We start from the raw sequence: 21,871 nt of genomic DNA, 5'->3' as shown, positions 1-21,871 counted from the left end.
ACATGTATAACATTCTAACATAATATTGTAATAATTCTTACATAAGACTTTTTATTTATAATTTACAGTTTAATAAGACATCAAAAGTGCACTTACTACTACTATCCAAATGCTTTAATCCATAACATCCATAGTTACAATCGCACACTTTCTGTTTCCATTAAGGCTAAACAACCTCTTCATTAACCATCACCTGACGTTATGTTGTCATGCGAACCGGCTCTGGTATCCCATCCCGAAACAGGAAATACAGGGAAAGTCACAAGCAACAAACTTCCAAACAATCACACACATACATGCCTAAGACTTTCTCAAAACTGTATGGTACAGTAATATATGTAATAAATCAGGTTTATACTTATGAGAGTGTTTTTAGCACATTGCTACATGGTTGTAAGAGTTCCTGGGTTCTTTGTACTAAAAGTCAACATGTAGTCACAAAGTTTTGCTTGCCTCGGATCCCAGACTATCAAAACCTCGATATGAAACTAGATTATGATACTAAATTACTGTTTTAAGGTGTCAGCGTAATTCATACAAAGCGAGTCCAAGCGAGTGAATCCTGATAGCACAATAAAGCACATGTATCTTTCTCTCTCATTATAATCTGATTGAAGTCTGATAAGGGTGTGTGATCCGAAGCATTTGCATGGCCCGTCTGCAAGCATGAACTGTGTAATAGACGACAGATTTTTTTGCATGTGCTGGTTTGGAGAGAGCTGATGGGAAATGGAGGGCAGGAAACAATCAAACCAAACCACAAGAACGGATTTAAAGGAGCGGCATGGTGCATGTGTGCAATCATAAGCAATAGGGTTCACTGAATCTGTGTGCATTTGCGCTCCCCTGGTAGGGAAGTGTATCTTCCCATGGGTCAGTGTCAGTGTTCAGTACACACAAAAACATCAAAACATGTTGTGGCTGCGATGCAAGACATAGGTGCACATGGATGAACCTATCATAGCCCATCAAATGCATGGGCTAGTTATATTTCATTATTAAATGAAAAGAAAGAATTATTGACAGTATTTTCTTAAATCACTAACACAAACAATCTCATTGGCTGTGTCTTAATCAGCTCCTTAGCTCCTGAGGTCGTGAATCAGTATATTGTGTACGCAGGTTCGGGCACTGGTAAGGACCCTAGTTTACTTCACATCAGTGGTGGCTCGTGACTGCTCATCCGAGGTGCGCAAATTCAAAATATATGTGTTCGGAGCATAGACTGTAAAAAAAGATGTACGACGCCTGTTCGCTCTCTTCCATTGGTTAAAAGTGAAGCCGTCAGTGTCCCGATATGGCGCTGACATCTTGGGTCTTGAGTCTGCGCAGTAGCGATTTCGAGACCAGTCATGCGCAGTAGTGAGCAGGAAGTGAAGCCGCGAAATCAAAACCCAGCCCTCGCTCTCGTAGAATTCGCATATCACACGATATCACAGCTGTCAATCATGACGTGACACCACCGTTTTTACATCATTAAATAACTAACTAAACACAAACCTATTTTAAAAACACACATTTGAATGTACATCAGCGTGATAAAAACTACAATAAATGACAGAAACCAGCTTCGGAAAAAAGATAATTGAAGTGTAATTAAACTTTTTAGTTGGTCTCAAGTCCCGTTGAATAACATGGGGAGGCGGGCTTTATGACCTATACTGGGACCAGTCACTGGGGGGCGATCGAGACGTTTTGGCTTCACTTTTCAGGGCTTGTGCGGCACGCTTGGTTCGGAGTGTCATGTGTGTTGCTTGTGTTTTCAAAATATGTGTTTGTTGCGTCATGTGAACCATGTGCATCACGTGTTTTGTCAAAATAAGTGCCTGCTGCACACACGTCAACAGAGCCGGCCCGAGGCATAAGCGAACCAAGCGGCTGCTTAGGGCCCCGCTGGCCACCAGGGGGCCCCCGCCCCAATCGTTTTTTTTTTATACAATTAAATAACTTAAACAGGTAATATTAATGGATGAATGAATGAATACGAATTTATAAATGAATAATTAAAGACAAGAAAATTTTGATTTGCAGACAACTATGTGTCTGCAGTGCTAGCGTTTTAGTCAGGCGCAACATAGACACCTGCGCCACCTGCGCGTCAGCGCGCAAGTGCACGACGTCGTCACTCACTGTAAACAATGATGAGCCATTTGACATGTCACAAAAAAGGATATATCCCTCTGGGGCAGAAAAGAGAACAAAGAAGAGGACCGAGGATGAGAAAAAAAGAGCAAGATAAAGGTATGTTTGCATGATTATATACAGTATGTTTAATTTGTGTTAGTGGTGTGACAGATCGACGTTAATCCGTGACCGTGATCGACCCACGGTTCGGCTCGCATGCGCTTAAATAGTGAAAGTTTATCATTTGCACGTGTTTCAAAGGCTTGCAAAAGTTTACATTTCAAGTGATTTTAAACAATTTATCCCGCAAAAAGGCACTAAAGTGAGCAGTATTCTAATCTGCATGCCCATGCGGTTTAAATTGAAGTGAACGTTCCAACATCGGTAACGTTCCAGCTTCATAGGCAAAGCACATGCGCTCTCTGTCTAAGATCTTTGGTATGAGATGGTATTGGACTTTATGAGAATATATACCAATACCATGTTGGGTAGGGAGATTTCTGTGATGAAAATAGACTTCAATCTTATTTATATGGTGGGTAGTGATGTAACAGTGCTATCCTCATATTTATTTATTTATTGCTTGTTGTGTAAGTAATGAAAAATTAGCAAAATAAACTCATTCTGCTCGATCAACTATGCACTTATCCAATGCTATTTTTTTCAGGAACACTGTTGAAGTACTTTGGAGCACAACCAACTCTTCCCGCCCCTGATGTTTCATCAAGTGTCAGTGCCTCCACAGCTGATGATGCAGCAGATGAGGTTTTTCTTGTTGGCCAATTTTAACATTCCATAGCCTGTTAATATGACATGACACATTGAAGAATAAAGTATTTTATTTAAGTATAGATTATTTTCATTATTTAACCTCACTGTATTCATTTATAATGTAACATTAGAGCGTGACATTTGTGTCCGCGTGGTGGGAGGGGGGCCCCCAAACACATTCTGCTTAGGGCCCCCAAGAGGCTCAGGCCGGCACTGCACGTCAAAACAGTTTATGATAAAAGAAACGCTAACGTTCACAAAATATACGCAAGACACTCCCTTAACAGTAAACTCTGATTACGCATGACATTTGAATATTAAGTAGATTGTGGTGCCGTCATATCTAGCAGTGTGTGTTTATATTAAACTAAAACAAATGTTGTCTTTATAAAAGTTCTGTCGCATTTTACGTTTATTGAGTTGGCTCACACGATTTTAGTTGGAGATCTTCAGAAAAGGTCACGTGATTTCCAGTAAGGTAACATAGGGACCATCGATGCGCACTGGTTTTTGCGTTGCATTGTGGGATTTTTGGGGAACGAACGTTCCAGACGCCCCTTAAATTGACTCCCTGATCAGTGCCCTGACTGCTGAACAAGGAAGTGGATTGAGACACAGCCATTATTAATATGCAACCACCGAGAAATTAAAGCAACACTAAAGAGTTTTTGCTCTTTGCTCCCCCTACAGGTTAGAAGCGTAATTGTCCATTACCACTGTCGTAAATACTGCAGCATAGCTGGCTCTGATTGGATTGTAGGTCTGCCGTAAAGTACGTTTTTGTAGTTTTCACTCGAACTACATTACCGCGACCCGACGGTTGGAAACTTCTTAAGTGCGGTTTTAGGGCTGCAAAGCGAATGTGGATGTGCCGTTCACCCTGTTTCGAGTGGATGAACGAGTGTGTAAAAAAACTCTTTGGTGTTGCTTTAATTTTATTGAAATAGCCCTTTTCACAATTGTGTATTGTTGCAAAGCATTTTTTCTATAAGATGTACATTAGCGATGGAAGAAGTATAAGTTAATGACAACTACAAGAACACCCTAGCAACCACCTAGCAACCATGGAAAACACTTTAGATACCAATGAGAATAAATTAGCAATGACTACATTGTGCCAAGTTTCCAATGATAACATACATACATTTTCAAGGTAAAAGTAAGTTCAAGGCAAAGGTATGTTAAAAGTAAAAGGCATAATATTGTTAGTAACAAACAACTTTTTACAGTCAATATTATTTATAAATATTATCTAATATTGTTACTATCTCTGCCTAAGTTATTACAGGTTATAAAACAATAAGGCTTGGAACAAAGGTTAAGTGTTTGACCTGGTAATGTATTTTAAGGACAGAACTCTTGACTTTCTTTTCTGCATTTAATGCCGTGTTACGTTTACTTCTCTTGTTTTAATCTCAAAGCCTCTTTTATGTTCAAGTCAGACCAGGTTAAACCCACGCCCCCTTTTCCAGACACACCCGGCCGGGCACAGAGACAGACTGTGTGTAAAGTTAGATCCAGACACACGTACACGCATGGGTACCATGACTACAGCCATACCATAAACATCCAGCTTCATGGTTTCGTATGTTCATCTACAGTCACCGTGAAATTCAGCATTCATAACTCATGAAGTCCATTTTTGTAAACACACAACAACAAGGCGTGTGTTACAGCACTTTTAAGCACTTCACATTCAACAGCAGTGCTTTCATAAAAGTTTATTTTGTGTAACAACATCAAAAGTTTTCCATCTCATAATTCAAAATATCCTGACATACTAATTTGATAGGCAAATATCTAATTGGTATGGTTTAGCTGAATCACATTGCTATAATAGATCGGCCTCTGTATGTGTGTATGTGTGTGTGTGTGTGTGTGTGTGTGTGTGTGTGTGTGTCAGATGCATATGCAAACGTCCTACTGTATGAGGAGTGAGGTTACGTATCATACAGTGACATGTTGACTGGTATTTCACAGGTAGAGGACAAACAGGACACAGGAAACAGGATGTGATGTCATAGAGCCACACATGAACACAGGATTAACCACATACATACAGCGTAAATAAACACAATTGTACGGTAAGGAATTTTGCTGGAGTTTCAAAAATACCGCTGTGTCTTGATAGCTACCCTCATTCTGCAATACTCTCACGAGATTTACTTTTGCATGCAAGCATCACATGCGAGTCTCGCGAGACATTTCACAGAAAGAGGGTTCCTATCAAGACACAAGCTGAAATGACTTACACCTTACACACAAACACAATGCTTACTTACCAAACAGGGCCTTGGCGCTGAGCTTGCTGTCCGACCTGGACACCCCACTGGAGAAAAAAGGAGAGGAGGATGAGAGATGATGTCTGCTCTTCATCTCTAACTTAAAAATAAATACTGCTACAAAACCACAGACACTGACTGCCCTGAGTTAATGTGAACCGAACTCAGGCTACTAAAAATGGGGCGACGATCATGCAAGACACTTCACCGGGTTTGAAAGCATATAAGAGGGCAGGTTACAGAGAGAGAGAGAGAGAGACAGGTTGTTTCCAGCAGGACAGGAAAAGTAAACATTCCTAAACAGTGCTGGTCTGTTAACTAAGAGTCTAATATACACACACAGAATTACACAAAATCACTAACTACTGGATGTTTGGCTACTTGTGTGAGTGTACTTGCAAAAACGCATATAATTTTGTATGTTAGCAAAGGTGCATTCATTACTGCGTTCACGTAATGGCACAAACTATAAATACAGTGAAGTGAATGTTTGCCCGATGAATTATAAGTGCAATGATGCTGTTGTACATACTCATGTTCTTGCAAAACTCCTGAAGTATCAAACCACACAAGTTTGTTTATTCTAAATGAACAAGAAAACCAACAAAATTTGTTAACTACAAAATTGAAACAGGAGAAAATTTAAACAAAACTATAAATCTGCTTTAAAGGAAGGAAAAAACGCAATACAATTATTACTTTTACGGTTACAAATTTAAGGGCCAGATTTACGAACAGATTGTGCCAGCGCAAACCGTCTTCTTGCATTTAAAAACTATTGTCAGGATTTATTTAACGCAACGAAAAATTACAACTAAAAAGCCATAGACATAGTTATTTTTGCGACTGACCTTACCGCGTATGCATTTGTAGAAGTTTACCTTTTAGACGCAAACATTTACAAGAGGAGACAGCTTGATCTCACGAGAATTTGTACGTTTTACGAGTTGGCTAATTTGTATTAATTCGTACTAAGTGAATTATTCCAAAACATAAAAAAACAATAACGAAACCCCACCCCTAACCCTAACGTCACAGGGCAAATCGTACAAAAATGTACGAATGTAGTCGTACAAATTAACCACCTCGTGAAATACGTACGAACTGCCATGAGACAGCATTGGAGTAGAGTATTTAATCACGCAACGCGATTTACTAAGGTTTGCGCATATTAAATTACTAGTTATTGTACTAGTTATTGATACTCTAAGTAAGAGTATCAAAATAAGAAGCATACAGTTACAAACATCTCTTCATGTACTATTTTGCACATGATTTCAAATGACATCATACAAACCAATTTAGTTTTTTTCCACATTTAAAGTAAAAATTTTCATTACCGCAACGTGTCCATAACTAGATTTGGGTTCTTTGACATGGAAATATTTATAATAATAAAAAAATAATAATAAAAAGCTTCAGTGCATGCTATACTATAAACATTTACAGTAAAGAAACATGTGGTATTTGGTGATCATTGGTAAATGTAGAGACAATAATAAGGAATATAAATGTGTTAAAGAAAAATTTTCTGATCCCCGCAACAATTTTCAATCATTGTTTAAGCCCTCAAGGAACTAACTTTTAAAAATAGTTGGAAGGGACATAATTGACTGTGACACTCAAGATGGCTACCAGGTAAGCAGTTCAGATTTTTTCTCTCCAGATCAAAGTGGAAATTTTGTTTGTCATAGTACCTAGACAACTTTTTAGTTCTCATTACAGAAACATGAGTTTGTAAATGCATTTATTTAATGTAATATCATGTTGCGGTAATGATCATTTTTGATAATGATAATCTAAAAAATGTAAATAATTATTCTATAGGAAATATTTTTTAAATCCTCTTAAAATAATGAATGAGTGACAAGACATGTGATGCACATAGGTTCACTCGACGAGCTGACCACATATTTTGAAATTACGAACCACATCATGTTGTGACAAACTTCGCATCGTGCACCCTCCAAAAAAGAAGTCACCGGCCGCCAGTGTTTAACGCCCCCCCAAAAAAATTATTTAAAAAAATTGTGCTAATTTGCACTGCTATTGGTAGATTGCGTTGGTTGTTATGTAAATGAGAAGTTGTGCCATTGTACATTTTTCTGGAATTGCGCTATTATGCTAATTTCCATTGTTTGGAAAATCTGGTCCTAAATCTATTAGGTGATCTATTGGGATTTAATCTGTGTATTCCTTCCTGAACCTGTGTCTAAATCACCAAGTTACACAATAACCGGCTGTCTGATCACTATATAAAACAATCAAATGCAGTTCTTGCAGCCCATTGTAGTTTTTTTATACCAACACTTACTTGCTTGGTTTTGTTGGGGTTCCCAAAACATTCATTTTCTACGACATCCACCTGTGACAGAGACAGAAAGCAAACATGGCCATTAACACCAAACTCCACATCAGGAAATCAAACATATGCCACAGCAATTACAGTAAACGCAGACAGCCTATTGCTGTAAGTGTTTATTTTATCATGTTATATATCCTTTTACTATCTAACAGCACCTCGGTTGTAGTCACATCCAGTAAACCTCACTAAGTTTCTGACCTGAATACATTCTTCACCAATGACTTGGTTCGAACCAGCACCATTATGTTAACTCTTTAACTCACCACAAATTACTATCCTAATCTCTCGCTAAACACCACACTGTTTCTTCACCCCTCCACCCTTCTCTCTTTCAAACACCTTTCTATTGTTCGTTCTCTCGGTCTATAAATAATTTATCTCTGCATGTGACTCTTGAGGCATATCAAGAACCACGAATTTATAGCCAATCGTCAATAAACAGCCATAAATGTACCATTGAATAACTGTGATGTGAAATAGCAATGCTGATAAAGTAAGATGTTCATCTATAAGATATTTATCTTAGTTTCTCATGCATAAACACTGTACTTTTGCAATTTGTTGGTTATAACTTTAAACAACATGTTGGCATCAAAACATTGCATATAAACAGCTATCAGATCAAATACTAACATCGACCACTTTGAGACTGTACAAACGTGTATGCAATTGTTTACAAAACGTTTGAAGCATGCAATTAGTGATGAAGTTATATACAACTTTCGTATACAACTTAACGTATGTACAAATGCTAAACAGACTCAGTGAGGCAGTTGATAAATATTATGCACACAGAGTAAGAGCGTTGTGCTGAACCGCAGTGTTCTGGTTGTAAACGCTCTGCTGTCTACTGTCCCGTAAAGATGCTTAAGCAGACAACAGCCGGCTGGCAGCACAAACTGAAACAAGACCTCCAGATCCTCTGGACATTTTTCAATTAAATACAGACGCAGATAAAGTGCCTGACACCTGGAGCTGATCTCATGAAACGACAGAAGCTCAATAGAGCATCTGCTCCTTAAGGCTATAACTATAAAACAAACATGTGAATAAAACAAGATATGAAATACACAGCTGAGTTTCATTTGCATGTTATTGACATTTTAGCTGTTGTTTGGCTGCCTGGTAAACATATGGGTGGTTATACTGTTAGTGCTGGACAATGATTAATCGCGATTAATCACATACAAAACAAAATAAAAGTGATTTTGTGCATAATATATTCACTGTCAGAAAAAAAAGTGCAAAACTGTACCTTTTTTGTCGTTGCGGTGGTACCGCAAGGTACTGTTTTGTACCTTTACAGGTATATAAACATAATACAATGTTGTACCTTTTGGGGTACATTACTGTTCCTTAAGGATCTATTTTGTACCTTTAAAGGTACAGTTAACTGTTTTGTACCCCTAAAATTTAACTAGTACAAAATTGTTCCTTAAGGTACACAATAGGTCCTTAGAGTAAAATATTGTACCTAGGGATGTTAACAATTAATCGATCTTAGATTAATTGTCGATAAGAATTAAATCGATAAAAATTAATGATTGTCGACAAAGCAAGCACGTGTGTCCGGCGCCTGCGCAAAGCACATACACAGCTGGTGAAAAAATTAAACAAGCGCGAAGAAGTTAAACTAGCCATGATCACAACGATGCTTGATGCCAAACACTCACTTGGGCTTTATAACCTCATTCGAGACGAGGCTGGCTGCTAACGCAACGAAATGGCATCCGCAGTGGATCTGAGAGGTTCCGATGCCGAAAATCTAAACACAGTTAGGATACTGAAAGCAAAGACCCTTTTCAGGGAAGCCTGCAAGATTAGCATAGCAACGCTGCTAACGCTGCTTTACACAGGGAAGGAGACCAGAAGCCGTTTTTAATAAACAGATTAAAATGTAAAACTTACATTCTGGCAAGAAACTGTTAAATGTAAACTGCAACTGACTGTCGTTACACTCTGAACGCCCACAACATATATCATTGATCATCATCATTACTGGCTGAGGCGCTACACGCTAAACGGATTTTCTAATGGAAGGTTGAAGTCTTATAATATAAGCATCTTTGCTGAAAGTACGCCGCAGGTCTAAAGCTGAGGTGACGACGGGAAAAGTGCCCTTTGTGTGCTTCTTGGATATAATTACAACAAGTGATGTATCAACGACTCAGAAAGCAAGGTGAACAACTAGAAAAATAACACTTGATGATAATGAAAACTTATTTTGTCATGGACGCACGGACTTTCATCCGACTGTGCGGAGTGCCCCCGTTATGAGGCGGAGTTTACTGTGTCTATTAGTCATTATATTTCATTACGAGATTCAATTGATGATTTTTATCAAAACACCAACTACATTGACTCATTTTACAATCCCACTAGCATGTTATTTAGACAAAATAAAAACGTTTAATTCACGTGAGGAAGCTGGCATTTTTACGCACACTTTTATGTCATTGGCTATATGTCACTGCTGTAATGGCTTATTGCACTATTACTGTTAACAATTATTCGATTGATTGATCGTTAATTTAAATGATCATCGAATATGGGAAATTGCATATTTTGACATCCCTAATTGTACCCCATAAGGTACCCATAAAGGAACAAAAAGGGTATCACCCCAGCGACAGAAAAAGGAACAACTTTGTACCTTTTTTTCTGACAGTGTCTGTGTGTAATTATTATGTATATTTAACCACAAACACATACATATATTCATTTAAGAATTTTTTATTTATATATAATTTTTTTTATTGATATATCACTTTTATTTTCTATGCGATTAATCGCATATCACTTTTATTTTCTATGCGATTAATCTTTGCCCAGCACTAGTTCAATTGCAGGTACAAGTATTTTTTTTTTGCTTTTTTCAAGTGGTTATATTTTTTATTATTTTAATATTCGGTACTCATTGTCATGGATTACATAATTTTACAGGATATAACAATATAATGTTTACTGTAAAAGCTGCTATCACAACAGTGGAATATGAAAGTCTGTTAAGAGTTGGAGAAATGCTATACTATAATATACTATACAATACTATACATGAATTCTAATGTTTACCAGCTATCTATGTCCAATGCACCTGCCAAACCTGCTTAAGTACCCAGTGGCACACACATATACCCGGCTATGAAATATTATAATAACAATCGTAATAGAACGATAGTCAATAGTACAACCATAAAATATTTAATTTGCTTTCACATTGAGATCAGCCTGAGAACTTTGTACTCATTGAATCCACCTACTTTTAAAATCCTCGAGGTAGGTGTGTCGAAGCTATTGGAGACAGGCTGTTTAACCTGAACGTCTCTCCGGTGAAGAACGAAAATAAATAATAAACTAATTTGACTGTCGGTTCCATCTTTAATCGTTGGGAATATCCTATCTCCGCAATGGCGTGCTACCATAGTCATGCTATTTCTGTAGCACGCAGTGTGCACAGGATGCAAATGTATTGAATGCGTGGTTGCCCAGATTACCTAATTCATTTCCACTCTGATGAATAAGATCTGCTGTGATTTGTAACTTTAACTTGATTTGAATGAACTGACAAAACAAAGAAATGTTACACAAAGTTGACAAGGTTAGATTAAACATTCAAAATAACATTTGTAGATATTGATTGGGGACATTTTGGACACTGTGGTGCCATTTTGGAGACAGCTCTCCTGATTTTGCAAAGAGGTTGATGATTTCAGGGAAACATTATGTTGACCCTGAAACAACATTTTAATCAACCAATCAGATTTTAGAAATAAGTTACAGTTTGTTTCAAGTTTAAGCTTTTTCACTGATTTAAGGGTTCGGTTAGGGTGGGTTTAGGTTTTATATTTACAAAAATATGTTGCCCTTAGGGCATTTCTCACTTGGTAAAATCACGTCAAGTTTTGGAGACATTCACAATAAATAAATAAATATTTTTTGTAATTGTGCAAAATCTACCCCCTTCTGGGGGGTTTTGATTAATGTGTGGGTGCTTATAATTACTTACAATTATTATAAAATGAATAGACATGTACGGTATTTCTTCAGATAGATTGGTAAAGCAAATGTGTGTGTGAGAAAGAGAGATGACACTCAATGACACGTACATTCACATCTACAACTCACAATCTGTCTTTTTTGTATCTCTTATCTGTGTGTTTTATTTATTGTTCTTAATTTGGCCGTTATCTGGTGTCAATGACATCTAAAGGGTTTTGTGCACTGTACCGAGAAAACAAAACTTACTCTATGAGCCTAAATATTTAAAAAGTAACATGAAACTTTAGTCCAGTCCTTCAAAAATTCAGAAGATCTGTCGCCTGTTAAAATTAAACATTTACCTGCACATCAATAAAAAACATGCCAGCAACAGTTAAAGGTTTTAGTCAAACTTCACTCGCAAATAAAAAATAGACATAAATGAGACAATCGCCATGTAGTAAAAATATAGCGAGTTATTGATGTTACTGGTTTTGATGAGTTTAACTCTTAAGGGGCTTGAGTTTAAGTATTTTATAATTATTTGTGTTTGTTATATTTTATCCTTCCTTATTAATTAATTAATTTATTATTTTCTTATTTATTTATTTTTAAAAATAAACTAAATTTTAAATTAATCTAGATTATAGCATGCAGCAGCTCCGATTATTTAATGAGAAATATTACTCTGAGGTCTTTTTCTTTAAAAATAAAAAGTATGTAGCAAAATTCTCCATTTCCTTTTTTATTCAAAACTTGAAATCTCAATGCTAAACTCAAAACCAAATGCTGCAACCAAGATATTAAATATATTTGAGATTTGTTTTCTGATGGTACAAGTGCAGGACACACTGCCACGTCCATATGAATCATTAACATTTTGGGGACAATTTGGCCCATAACACTTACTACCCGCAAAAGCTATTTCCTATGTTGGTCCAAGTTATGAGATAAATGCTGTGTGTGAAGGACAGATAAGACTTCAACCCTCAACCAGTCAATAGATCTCCCAAAAACACACAGTATCTAAAAAAATCTAATCTACATTTAACAATAGATTACTTCAAATATTATAAACGTTGATTTATGTCTGTACTCAAATTGTCTAAATGAAATGCAAACGTCGATTAATTTGTTTAATCTCTTAACCTGTATGTTTGAAGAACATCAACATAGTGCTGCTTTCCAAACACAGTCGATTGTTGCTTAATAGTTGTATTTGTGTGAAACAATCTGTACCAAGACTCTTTCTTTGTCCATTATCTATCCATTCAAAAAACAGACAAAACACATATGGGTAACACAACAAAGGCACTATAACATATCACTTAAGCCGGACAATAAATGGCCCTGACCAATCAGAGCAGTCACTCGCATGGCCATTTAGAGTCATACAAACGATATGGGTTGATGGAGTACATATGCAATAACCTAAAAGCTTTTACATTATTGAAATTGTGACCCTTAAGGTAAAGAATTCATCATACCATGACAACAACACACAAACAAAAAGCTCTGAGTATAGATTTGGGGTTTCATACATGCCTATGTCTGAGTAGCTAGTATGGCAGCTAACAATGATTATTTTTGTTGATTAATCTATTGATTATTCTTTAATTGTCTAGGGATTTTTATGATTAATCTTACTTGGCAATAAATAATAAGTACAACTTCTACCATTAGTATTCCAAACTGTTATTGCAAAGTGCAAATATACATAAAAGGCAACATGTAGTTTAAAGTAGCCAACAACAAATACTCCCCAACGATGCAAAGAATACCTGAACATGTAATAAGAAAAGTCTCGCTGTAACAAAAATAGTAGGGGCTACATTGCCAGATGTGACTTTAACTGTAAAAATGCAATCTTTGGGATTTATGCATCTATGCTCAATGATGTGTCCACACGTCAAAAAAAAATCAACGTCTGTTCTCCAAATTAGGGTGCATTTACACGTACATGCGTTATTGTCTGTATGCGTAATGTCTGAACACAATTTAAACGGTCTGTGTACAATATTAACATGACACGTCAATGCATTTCACACGTGTCAACGTATTTTAGTAGTCAACATCTGTAGACAAAATTAAAAAAATCAACATCTGTACACAAAATATGGGGCATTTACATGTACATGCGTTAATGTCTGTATAAGTAATGTTTAAACAAAATTTGAACGTTCTGTGTACGATATTAATGTGATGTGTCAATGCATTTTACACACGTCAATGTATTTTAGTAGTCAACATCTGTACACAAAATAGGGGGCATTAACACATACATGCGTTATTGCTTGTATACGTAACGTCTAAACATAAATTTAAACGTTTGGAGTACGCTATTAACAAGACGCGTTGATGCATTTCACACACGTAAATGTATTAGTTGTCAACGTCTGTACACAAAATAAAAAAATCATCTTTACACAAAATAAGGGGCATTTACACGTAGATGCGTAATTGTCTTTTTACGTAATGTCTAAACTAAATTTGAACGTTCTATGTATGATATTAACATGACACGTCAATGCATTTCACACACGTCAACATATTTTAGTGGTCAACGTCTGTACAAACAAAATAAAAGGGGCATTTACACGTACATGCGTTAATGTCTGTATACGTAACAAACATACATTTGAACTTTCGGCGTACGCTATTAACACGACACGTCAATGCATTTTACACACGTCAACGTATTTTAGTAGTCAACATCTATACACAAAATAAAAAAATCAACATATGTACACAAAATATGGGGCATTTACACGTACATGCGTTATTGTCTGTATACGTAACGTCTAAACATACATTTAATAGTTCTGTGTACAATATTAACGTGACGCGTCAATGCATTTCACACGTGTCAACGTATTTTAGTAGTCAACATCTGTAGACAAAATAAAAAAAATCAACATCTGTACACAAAATATGGGGCATTTACATGTACATGTGTTAATGTCTGTATACGTAACGTCTAAACATAAATTTAAACATTCTGTGTACGATATTAATGTGAGGCGTCAATGCATTTTACACACGTCAACGTATTTAAGTAGTCAGCATCTGTACACAAAATAAAAAAATCTACATCTGTACAAAATATGGGGCATTTACACGTACATGCGTTATTGTCTGTATACGTAACGTCTAAACATACATTTGAACGTTCTGTGTACAATATTAACGTGACGCGTCAATGCATTTTACACATGTAAACGTATTTTAGTTGTCAACATCTGTACACAAAATAAAAAATCAACATCTGTACTCAAAATATGGGGAATTTAAATGTGTTAATGGCTGTATACGTAACGTCTAAAGATAAATTTGAACATTCTGTGTACGATATTAACGTGACTTGTCAATGCATTTTGCACACGTCAATGTATTTTAGTAGTCAACATCTATACACAAAATAAAAAACAACAACATCTGTACACAAAATATGGGGCATTTACGTACATGTGTTAATGTCTGTATACAAAATGTCTAAACATAAATTTAAACGTTTGGCGTACGCTATTAACATGACGCGTTGATGCATTTTACACACGTAAACGTATTTTAGTTGTCAACGTCTGTACACAAAATAAGGGGCATTTACACGTACATGCGTTATTGTCTGTATACGTAATGCCTAAACAAAATTTGAACGTTCTATGTATGATATTAACGTAATGCGTCGATGCATTTCACACACGTCAACATATTTTAGTAGTCAATGTCTGTACACAAAATAAAAAATATCAACATCTGTACTCAAAACAAGGAGCATTTACAAGTACATGCGTTAATGTCTGTATACGTAATGTCTAAACGTAAATTTAAACGTTTGGCATACGCTATTAACATGACGCGCCAATGCATTTCACATACATCAATGTATTTTAGTAGTCAATATAATCGATGTTGTCGATAAGTCGTTGAAGCCTTAATAGCTAGTGTAGAGCTGTTACTGTATATAAAATGACCTCTACAATAACTATAACTGCATGTCTATAAAAGACTGACTCTGAAAGTGACTGGCTTAGAAGAGAAAACAAACCCATAATAATTTTCTTCTGAGATTATAAATGAACATTGCTCTTTTTGAAAAATACTGGGCAATACAGTAAGCAGTATGTTTTATAAATACAATACAAAACGATTTTTACTGCAAAAATAATGCTAAACTAACTTTATTACTCTCATTTAAAAGGTGACAATGAAACAAAATGCCTTCCCTTAGAAATAACGTAATAAATTTGGATTATAGCATTTACTGGTAATGTGTCTCATGACTTGAAATACATTTCCCGCAGGTTGTGTTTTGTCAAGGTGAGTTTTAAAAGCTGGAACGGCCGCTCTCTTTAAATGAGATTTCCACATACAACGCGTTCATTGACTCACAAATGCAAGTATTTGACACACCTGAACGGATGAATGGTCTGGTATTTTGAGAGCGGTCCAAAAGAACATTTTCTCTCACAACGCCTCTATTTTAAGCTTGATCACACACCTCTGCCACTCTCTAACTCATTTTATAAGCACATTGTTGTTGGTTGTACCCGCCTTTCTTTGGATTGGCTTCTAGGTTTGTTTGCCATCTGAACAAATAATAGTTTGACTGTGTATGCCACAGTTTGTATACTGTGTGTGTTGATTTGTAGAAACTTCCTTGTGATAACACAATAAAGTTAGCTGTTGTAAAGTTTTGTAACTTCGTATTTTCACTGCTGTTTACAGGCGAAACAAGCGTCCGAACCACGTCCATCCAGCAACACGATCCAATGCTAATCTATCACTGTCAGAGTTCAGTTACCTGTTTCTGCTACAGTACATCAGCAAAGCCTGCCAGAAGAAAATTTTACTGTGCGGGAAATATTATGAAGCTTAGTTACTCTTTAAGAAACAACAAGAGAAATTAATGTGCATGGCATAGTTCAGAACCGATGAAATTGTGACCCTGCCTGTAAAAACTAAGCTACAGTAATTTTTGTTGAAATACTGCTTCCTACATAAAAATCATCCTACATAATTTAAAGAACATTCTGTGAAAATATAACCTTGATATCTTTACTGTGCAAGGTCTTGTCAAAAATTGAAATCAATGATTTCCATGGGAATTCCTATGTATTTTTTTACGTGTTGGCTAATTTTGGATTAATTCGTACGACCACATTTGTACGATTTTGTATGATTTGCTTTCGCCCCTGTAACGTTGGGGTTAGGTGTGTGGTTGGGGGTTCATTATTTTTTTCAGATACACTGTAAAAAGTGAAAGTTAGATCTTCTTAAAAAATTACTTCAATTGGTAAGTTTACACTTAAAAAATTAAGTTTTGTCAAAAAAAAATTCTCACTTTAAGTGAAAATTTTAAGGTGATAAAATTGAAAAATTACTTTAACTGGTAACACCTAAAACATTTAAAGGAATATTCCACTTTCAAAAAAAAAATCCAGATTTACTCACCTCCATCTCATCCAATATGTTTATGTCTTTCTTTGTTCAGTCAAGAAGAAATTATGTTTTTTGAGGAAAAATTCCAGGATTTTTCTCAATTTAATAGACTTTATTGGACCCCAACAGTTTACAGTTTCAATGCAGTTTAAAATTGCAGTTTCAATGCATCTTTAAAGGGCTCTAAACAATCCCAACTGAGGCATAAGGGTCTTATCTAGCGAAACGGTCGTCATTTTCGGCAATTTGTATAATTCACATATGTATCAAGTAACCTTTTCACAGTATTACGCAATACGTGAGATCGCACTGGTCCGTCACACGGCTAGTGCAAGACGAGAAGTTGTGTTTTTTAAAAGTGGATATATTTTATTTTTCTTTCCGTAAATGATGATCGTTTCGCTAGATAAGCGCTTATGTTTTGTTTGGGATCGTTTGGAGCTCTTTGAAGCTGCGTTGAAACTGCAATTTTAAACTGCATTGAAACTATGCACTGTTGAGGTCCAATAAAGTCTATTTAATTGAAAAAAAGTCTTGGAATGTTTTCATAAAAAAAATTAATTTATTCTTTACTGAACAAAGAAAGACATAAACATCTTGGATGACATGGGGGTGAGTAAATTAAAAGGATTTTTTTATGAAAGTTGATTATTCCTTTAAGATTTTTTTAACTTAAGTTTTTCACCTAAAGTGAGAAAATGTAAGTTGACAAAACAAAAAAAACCTTCAGTGTAAACTTACATAGGGCTGGGCGATATATTGCATGGCACTGTCATGCACATCTCATTAGTAAAGCTGGTTTGGTTATTAGTAGTAAATCGCTCTTATACCCGATTTCAGATGGAGCAGTATTTACTACAGCCGTAGTGCTATCACAAGCTAAGCAACATCGCAGTCATTATCGCAGGCGATTCGATATGTGATATATTGCCCATCCTAACTTATCAATTGAAGTAATTTTTTCAAATGAATCCAACTTTCACTATTTACAGTGTAATCATATGTTTTTGTGTGATTTATTTCGAACAAATTTTTATGAATTAGCACACTTGTAAAATATCCGAATTCCCATTAGATCAGGCTGGGTAGGTTTTCATAGACAGGGGCACAATTTGCTATCTTTTAAAAAGTCCATAGAGCCTGTTTCTCAAGATATGAATCTGCAATAATCAACATATCATATTTCTCAGCTATACAGACCAAAACAATTCAAAGAATCTGTAAAGGTGGCATCATCCGGATATGTTTGAGTTTGTATGTGTGCGTGTGTACATGAAGACGTGTCAACAACGAGCAAAGTCTAGAGTCCTTGAAAATCTGCATTGCACCATCATTACACTTGAATCAACTTTGCCTCCAAGCGTTTTTTATAGACAGAAAGGGTAAATGGTACCAATAACAAACAAATAAAAAACAAGTTTTGCCCTAGCAGGAATCTCTCTGTTGTGTCATGGTTGGCCGGCTGAAAGCCACAGTGAAGTTTTCACTCACCATAAACAAACCAGAAGGAATTTGTGTGCAAATGTGTGCAATAGTTTATTAACAGAATTCACGAAACTGAATGACACATCAGCCACTTTACGAATAACGAGACTTGGTTTAACCACCTATTTAAGTGATTCATTCTCATTTAACTCCTGATTCAGAATCAGTGTTGTAATAAGTTTAAAAAATGGTAATTCGTTTCTGAATAAACTGAAAATTTGAAAACGTGAAATAAAACATTCAGTTCATTTAACATTCAGGTGGTGGCCAAATAAATTCAAATTCCAGCTCATAAACTAAAAGACAACATCCAGTACTAAAACATGCATGAAGTCCATCCAGACCGCATACAGAGAAACAAACAGATCTTTCACTTGCATCTCAGAAATCATATATTTTAATGACCACCTCCGTTTCTAAGCAATTGTGCAACAACAAACCAGCAACATTCAACACACCATAAATAGAGACACTGCGTCTCTTTACAAGGAACATGAGCATGGCATTTCATTTACTTTCACTTAGGTGACCGAGCAAAAACAATTAGTCTCAAACGGGATTGATTCCAGGGTTGGCTTCTCAATCGTGCATTGTGCACTTCAGGAGCCACAGGTTCGCCAGATCAATTAAATCTGGGTGGATATATGTGGCAGGGATTACTGCCACCAATTAATCAACAGCCCACGGACACCTCAACCAATCAGATTTTGTCCTACGCTGGGCCTTCGAAATACCACAGAACCTGATTTGCATCTGGTCTACCCTCTTGTAAACTGGCAAACTCTACTCCGAGCTTTAAAAGCTATAAACGACAAAGTCAACCCCACCGTGACCATTAAGCTCACCTTTATTGACTTCAGTAAATTATGTAATGCCTTTTCAAACAGATGTTCAAACTGAGATAATGTCTGTAAACCTTTGACCCGAGGGGGAAAATTGGCTTCATAATGTCAACCAAACATAACCAGCGACCGAAACCCAGAGTGGTGCTTCAAGTGATTCATTCAGTGCTTTATTCAGTTGGTAATGATGATGGTGGCGTTCTGTGAATGATGTTTGTCTGGTATTGTGATGTGGAAACAGTGTGGAACAGAGCGGTCTTGTTTGGGATGTCAGATTGGAGGTCAAGGGATCAGATTTGTGATTGATCGAGCACTCTCAGTCTCGGAGATCATTGCTGTGATTCAAGCGTACTAGGGCGGACGTACCCGCCTGCAACTGTCCTGACTATCTTATGGCAATCTATAAACTCATCAGTGTGTTGGGATCGAACCCATGACTTTTGTGTTGCTTGCTCAATGCTCTACCAATCGAACCACATACTGTACATTATATGTGTGTGTGTGTGTCCATGCAATACAAATATATAAATGGGTAGGCATAGATTTTGGTCTGTTTTAAGTCATTGGCACAAGGAAAATGTTTGTTGCAAAACAAGAAACATACAGAGGAACCTTAAAGCCTTAAAACATTCACTGTAAAAAATGTCTGTAGAAATTACAGTATTAATGTGTATTACTGGCAACTAGCTGCCAGTAACTTACCGTAGATTTTACATTTATGTTATTTACTGGCGACATTTTGTTCAAAGTTAAATGAACATGAAACATTTTTAGACTTTATCTTCTATAGTAAGTTGCTGGCAACCAGCTGCAAAATTACAGCAAATTTTTTACAGTGAATTGTTTAAAAATAATTATAATAATATTAAGCAATTGTGTTGCTATCAATAACCTACAAAATGTTTTCTGTTTTCTAGGTTATACACTGTAAAAAATGTGCAGCATTTTTGTCAAATCAACAATTATTTTAATGTACTTTAACATAAAAAATTAAGTTAAACAATTTCAACTTGTATTTATAAGTTATGTCAACTTTTTTAAGCCAAAAGTTAAAATAGTAGGTTGAATTGACTTGCAAAACCAAGTTGTTTTAACTTCGTGCTGCATGTTTTTACAGTGTACGTAGAAACAACGTTTTTGAAATACAACCTGTAATTCATTTGAAGCTATTAACTTTCTCGGTTTCAGACAGAAGGGGTCACGTATACTAGTTTTAGTAAAGTAAGTTATCTTCGAAACCATTTGAATTAAAATTTTTAATTAAAGTGAGATTATAAAAGTCTCCAACGCACTTGGTATTAAACAAAACTGTCAACAGAATGCGACCGGGTGCCGCGACACAACGAGCACGCGCACAGCGCAACTGCATTTATTATAACGGGAGCGATCTGCCTCGCGCGTCGATGATTGTGCTTTAACACATCTCACGTTGGTCTTTGTCAAAAAACTGAGGTAAAATAAGGATTTAAACACTTCTTACCCCTCAGCTGAGAGAAACTGGTACTGTTCTTCGTTTGCGACGACTTCTCTCGCTCTTCCTAAACTCCTGAGGTAAACTCCTCTTTAAGTCTCCATCTCAGTGCACCAATGTGACTTCTCTCCTAAAACGACGATATTTGTAGTCAGGACGAAGTGAAAAACATCGGCTATGGGTTAAAACACGAAACAAACTCTATGTTAAAGTGTTTTGTGTGAAAATAAAGAAGACTGGAGAAGCGGTGCAACAGGTGCGCTCGAGCGGGAGTGACAGGTGAGCGGCGCGCGTAACTCAACCTGCAGAGTCAGACAAGGGCGGGGCCTGCATATGAACGCATGCACTTTTAATGCACTCTTAATACACACAAAACATATGGTATGGGGTAGTTATGCAATAGTATTGTCATGTATTAAATCTTTCCTAAAATGCCATAGGAGAACATATAAAAAAGAAAATATGAGACACCTAAATGCATTTTAGGAGATTATGTATAAAACAAATCTTCTGAATAATACAAATTCCTAAATTAAATGAATCAACACTTAACAGCAATATAACAAAATACTTTACAATAAATCAAAGTCAACATGGACGAACAATGAACAATATTTCAACAACATGCATTAATCTTGTATCTGATAACATGCAAAATTAATCTCTAAAAAATATCTCTAAGAAATGAACTAAGAGAGAGAATATCTCTCTCTCTCCGTTTTTTTTCCCTTATATTTTTACTTTGTCTAGATGATTTACTTATATTTTGTATTTTAGTAGCGCTACTTACAGTGCATTTATGTCAAGGGTCTACAGATGAAAACTAATTGGCACATTTACAGTCATGTTTATTAATGTGCATTGTCTCTGTTGTGTTTAACAAAATAAACTAAACTTAAAGATGTACACTAACATTAACAAACATACAAAATGGTGTAACATGTTGCTGTGCATGCCAACTCACCTAATGTTTATTATTAAAACCAAACTGTAAAGTGTTACCCATAATATGTATGTTTTCTAGGGTTATATATAGGTATAGGTAACATTTGTAGGAGTATTTACTAACCAACTGCCTAGTAAGCAAATTCTTGTTACTGGTCCAATTCTG

General features: G+C 36.1%; 1 protein-coding gene across 2 annotated transcripts in view; it reads right to left on the bottom strand.

The window, feature by feature from the left end:
- The window catches only part of LOC141362482 (epidermal growth factor receptor kinase substrate 8-like protein 2), a 49,928-nt gene extending 28,880 nt beyond the window's left edge, over window positions 1-21,048 (bottom strand). The window contains exons 1-4 of one of the 2 annotated variants that reach the window (XM_073864589.1): window positions 20,770-21,048; window positions 7,492-7,542; window positions 5,710-5,760; window positions 5,178-5,224 (exon numbers count right to left, since the gene is read on the bottom strand). In XM_073864589.1, the coding sequence (XP_073720690.1) occupies window positions 5,178-5,224; window positions 5,710-5,760; window positions 7,492-7,526 (133 nt within the window). In that variant the 5' untranslated portion in view covers window positions 7,527-7,542; window positions 20,770-21,048. The remainder of the gene's footprint in view (window positions 1-5,177; window positions 5,225-5,709; window positions 5,761-7,491; window positions 7,543-20,769) is intronic. The other variant, XM_073864591.1, reaches the window with a different exon arrangement.
- Window positions 21,049-21,871: the final 823 nt, after the last annotated feature.

Source organism: Misgurnus anguillicaudatus, unplaced genomic scaffold (assembly GCF_027580225.2).
Source record: "Misgurnus anguillicaudatus unplaced genomic scaffold, ASM2758022v2 HiC_scaffold_27, whole genome shotgun sequence".
NCBI lineage: Eukaryota > Metazoa > Chordata > Actinopteri > Cypriniformes > Cobitidae > Misgurnus > Misgurnus anguillicaudatus.
Note: the sequence above shows the minus strand (reverse complement) of the source record. Positions and strands in the feature narration are given on the sequence as shown.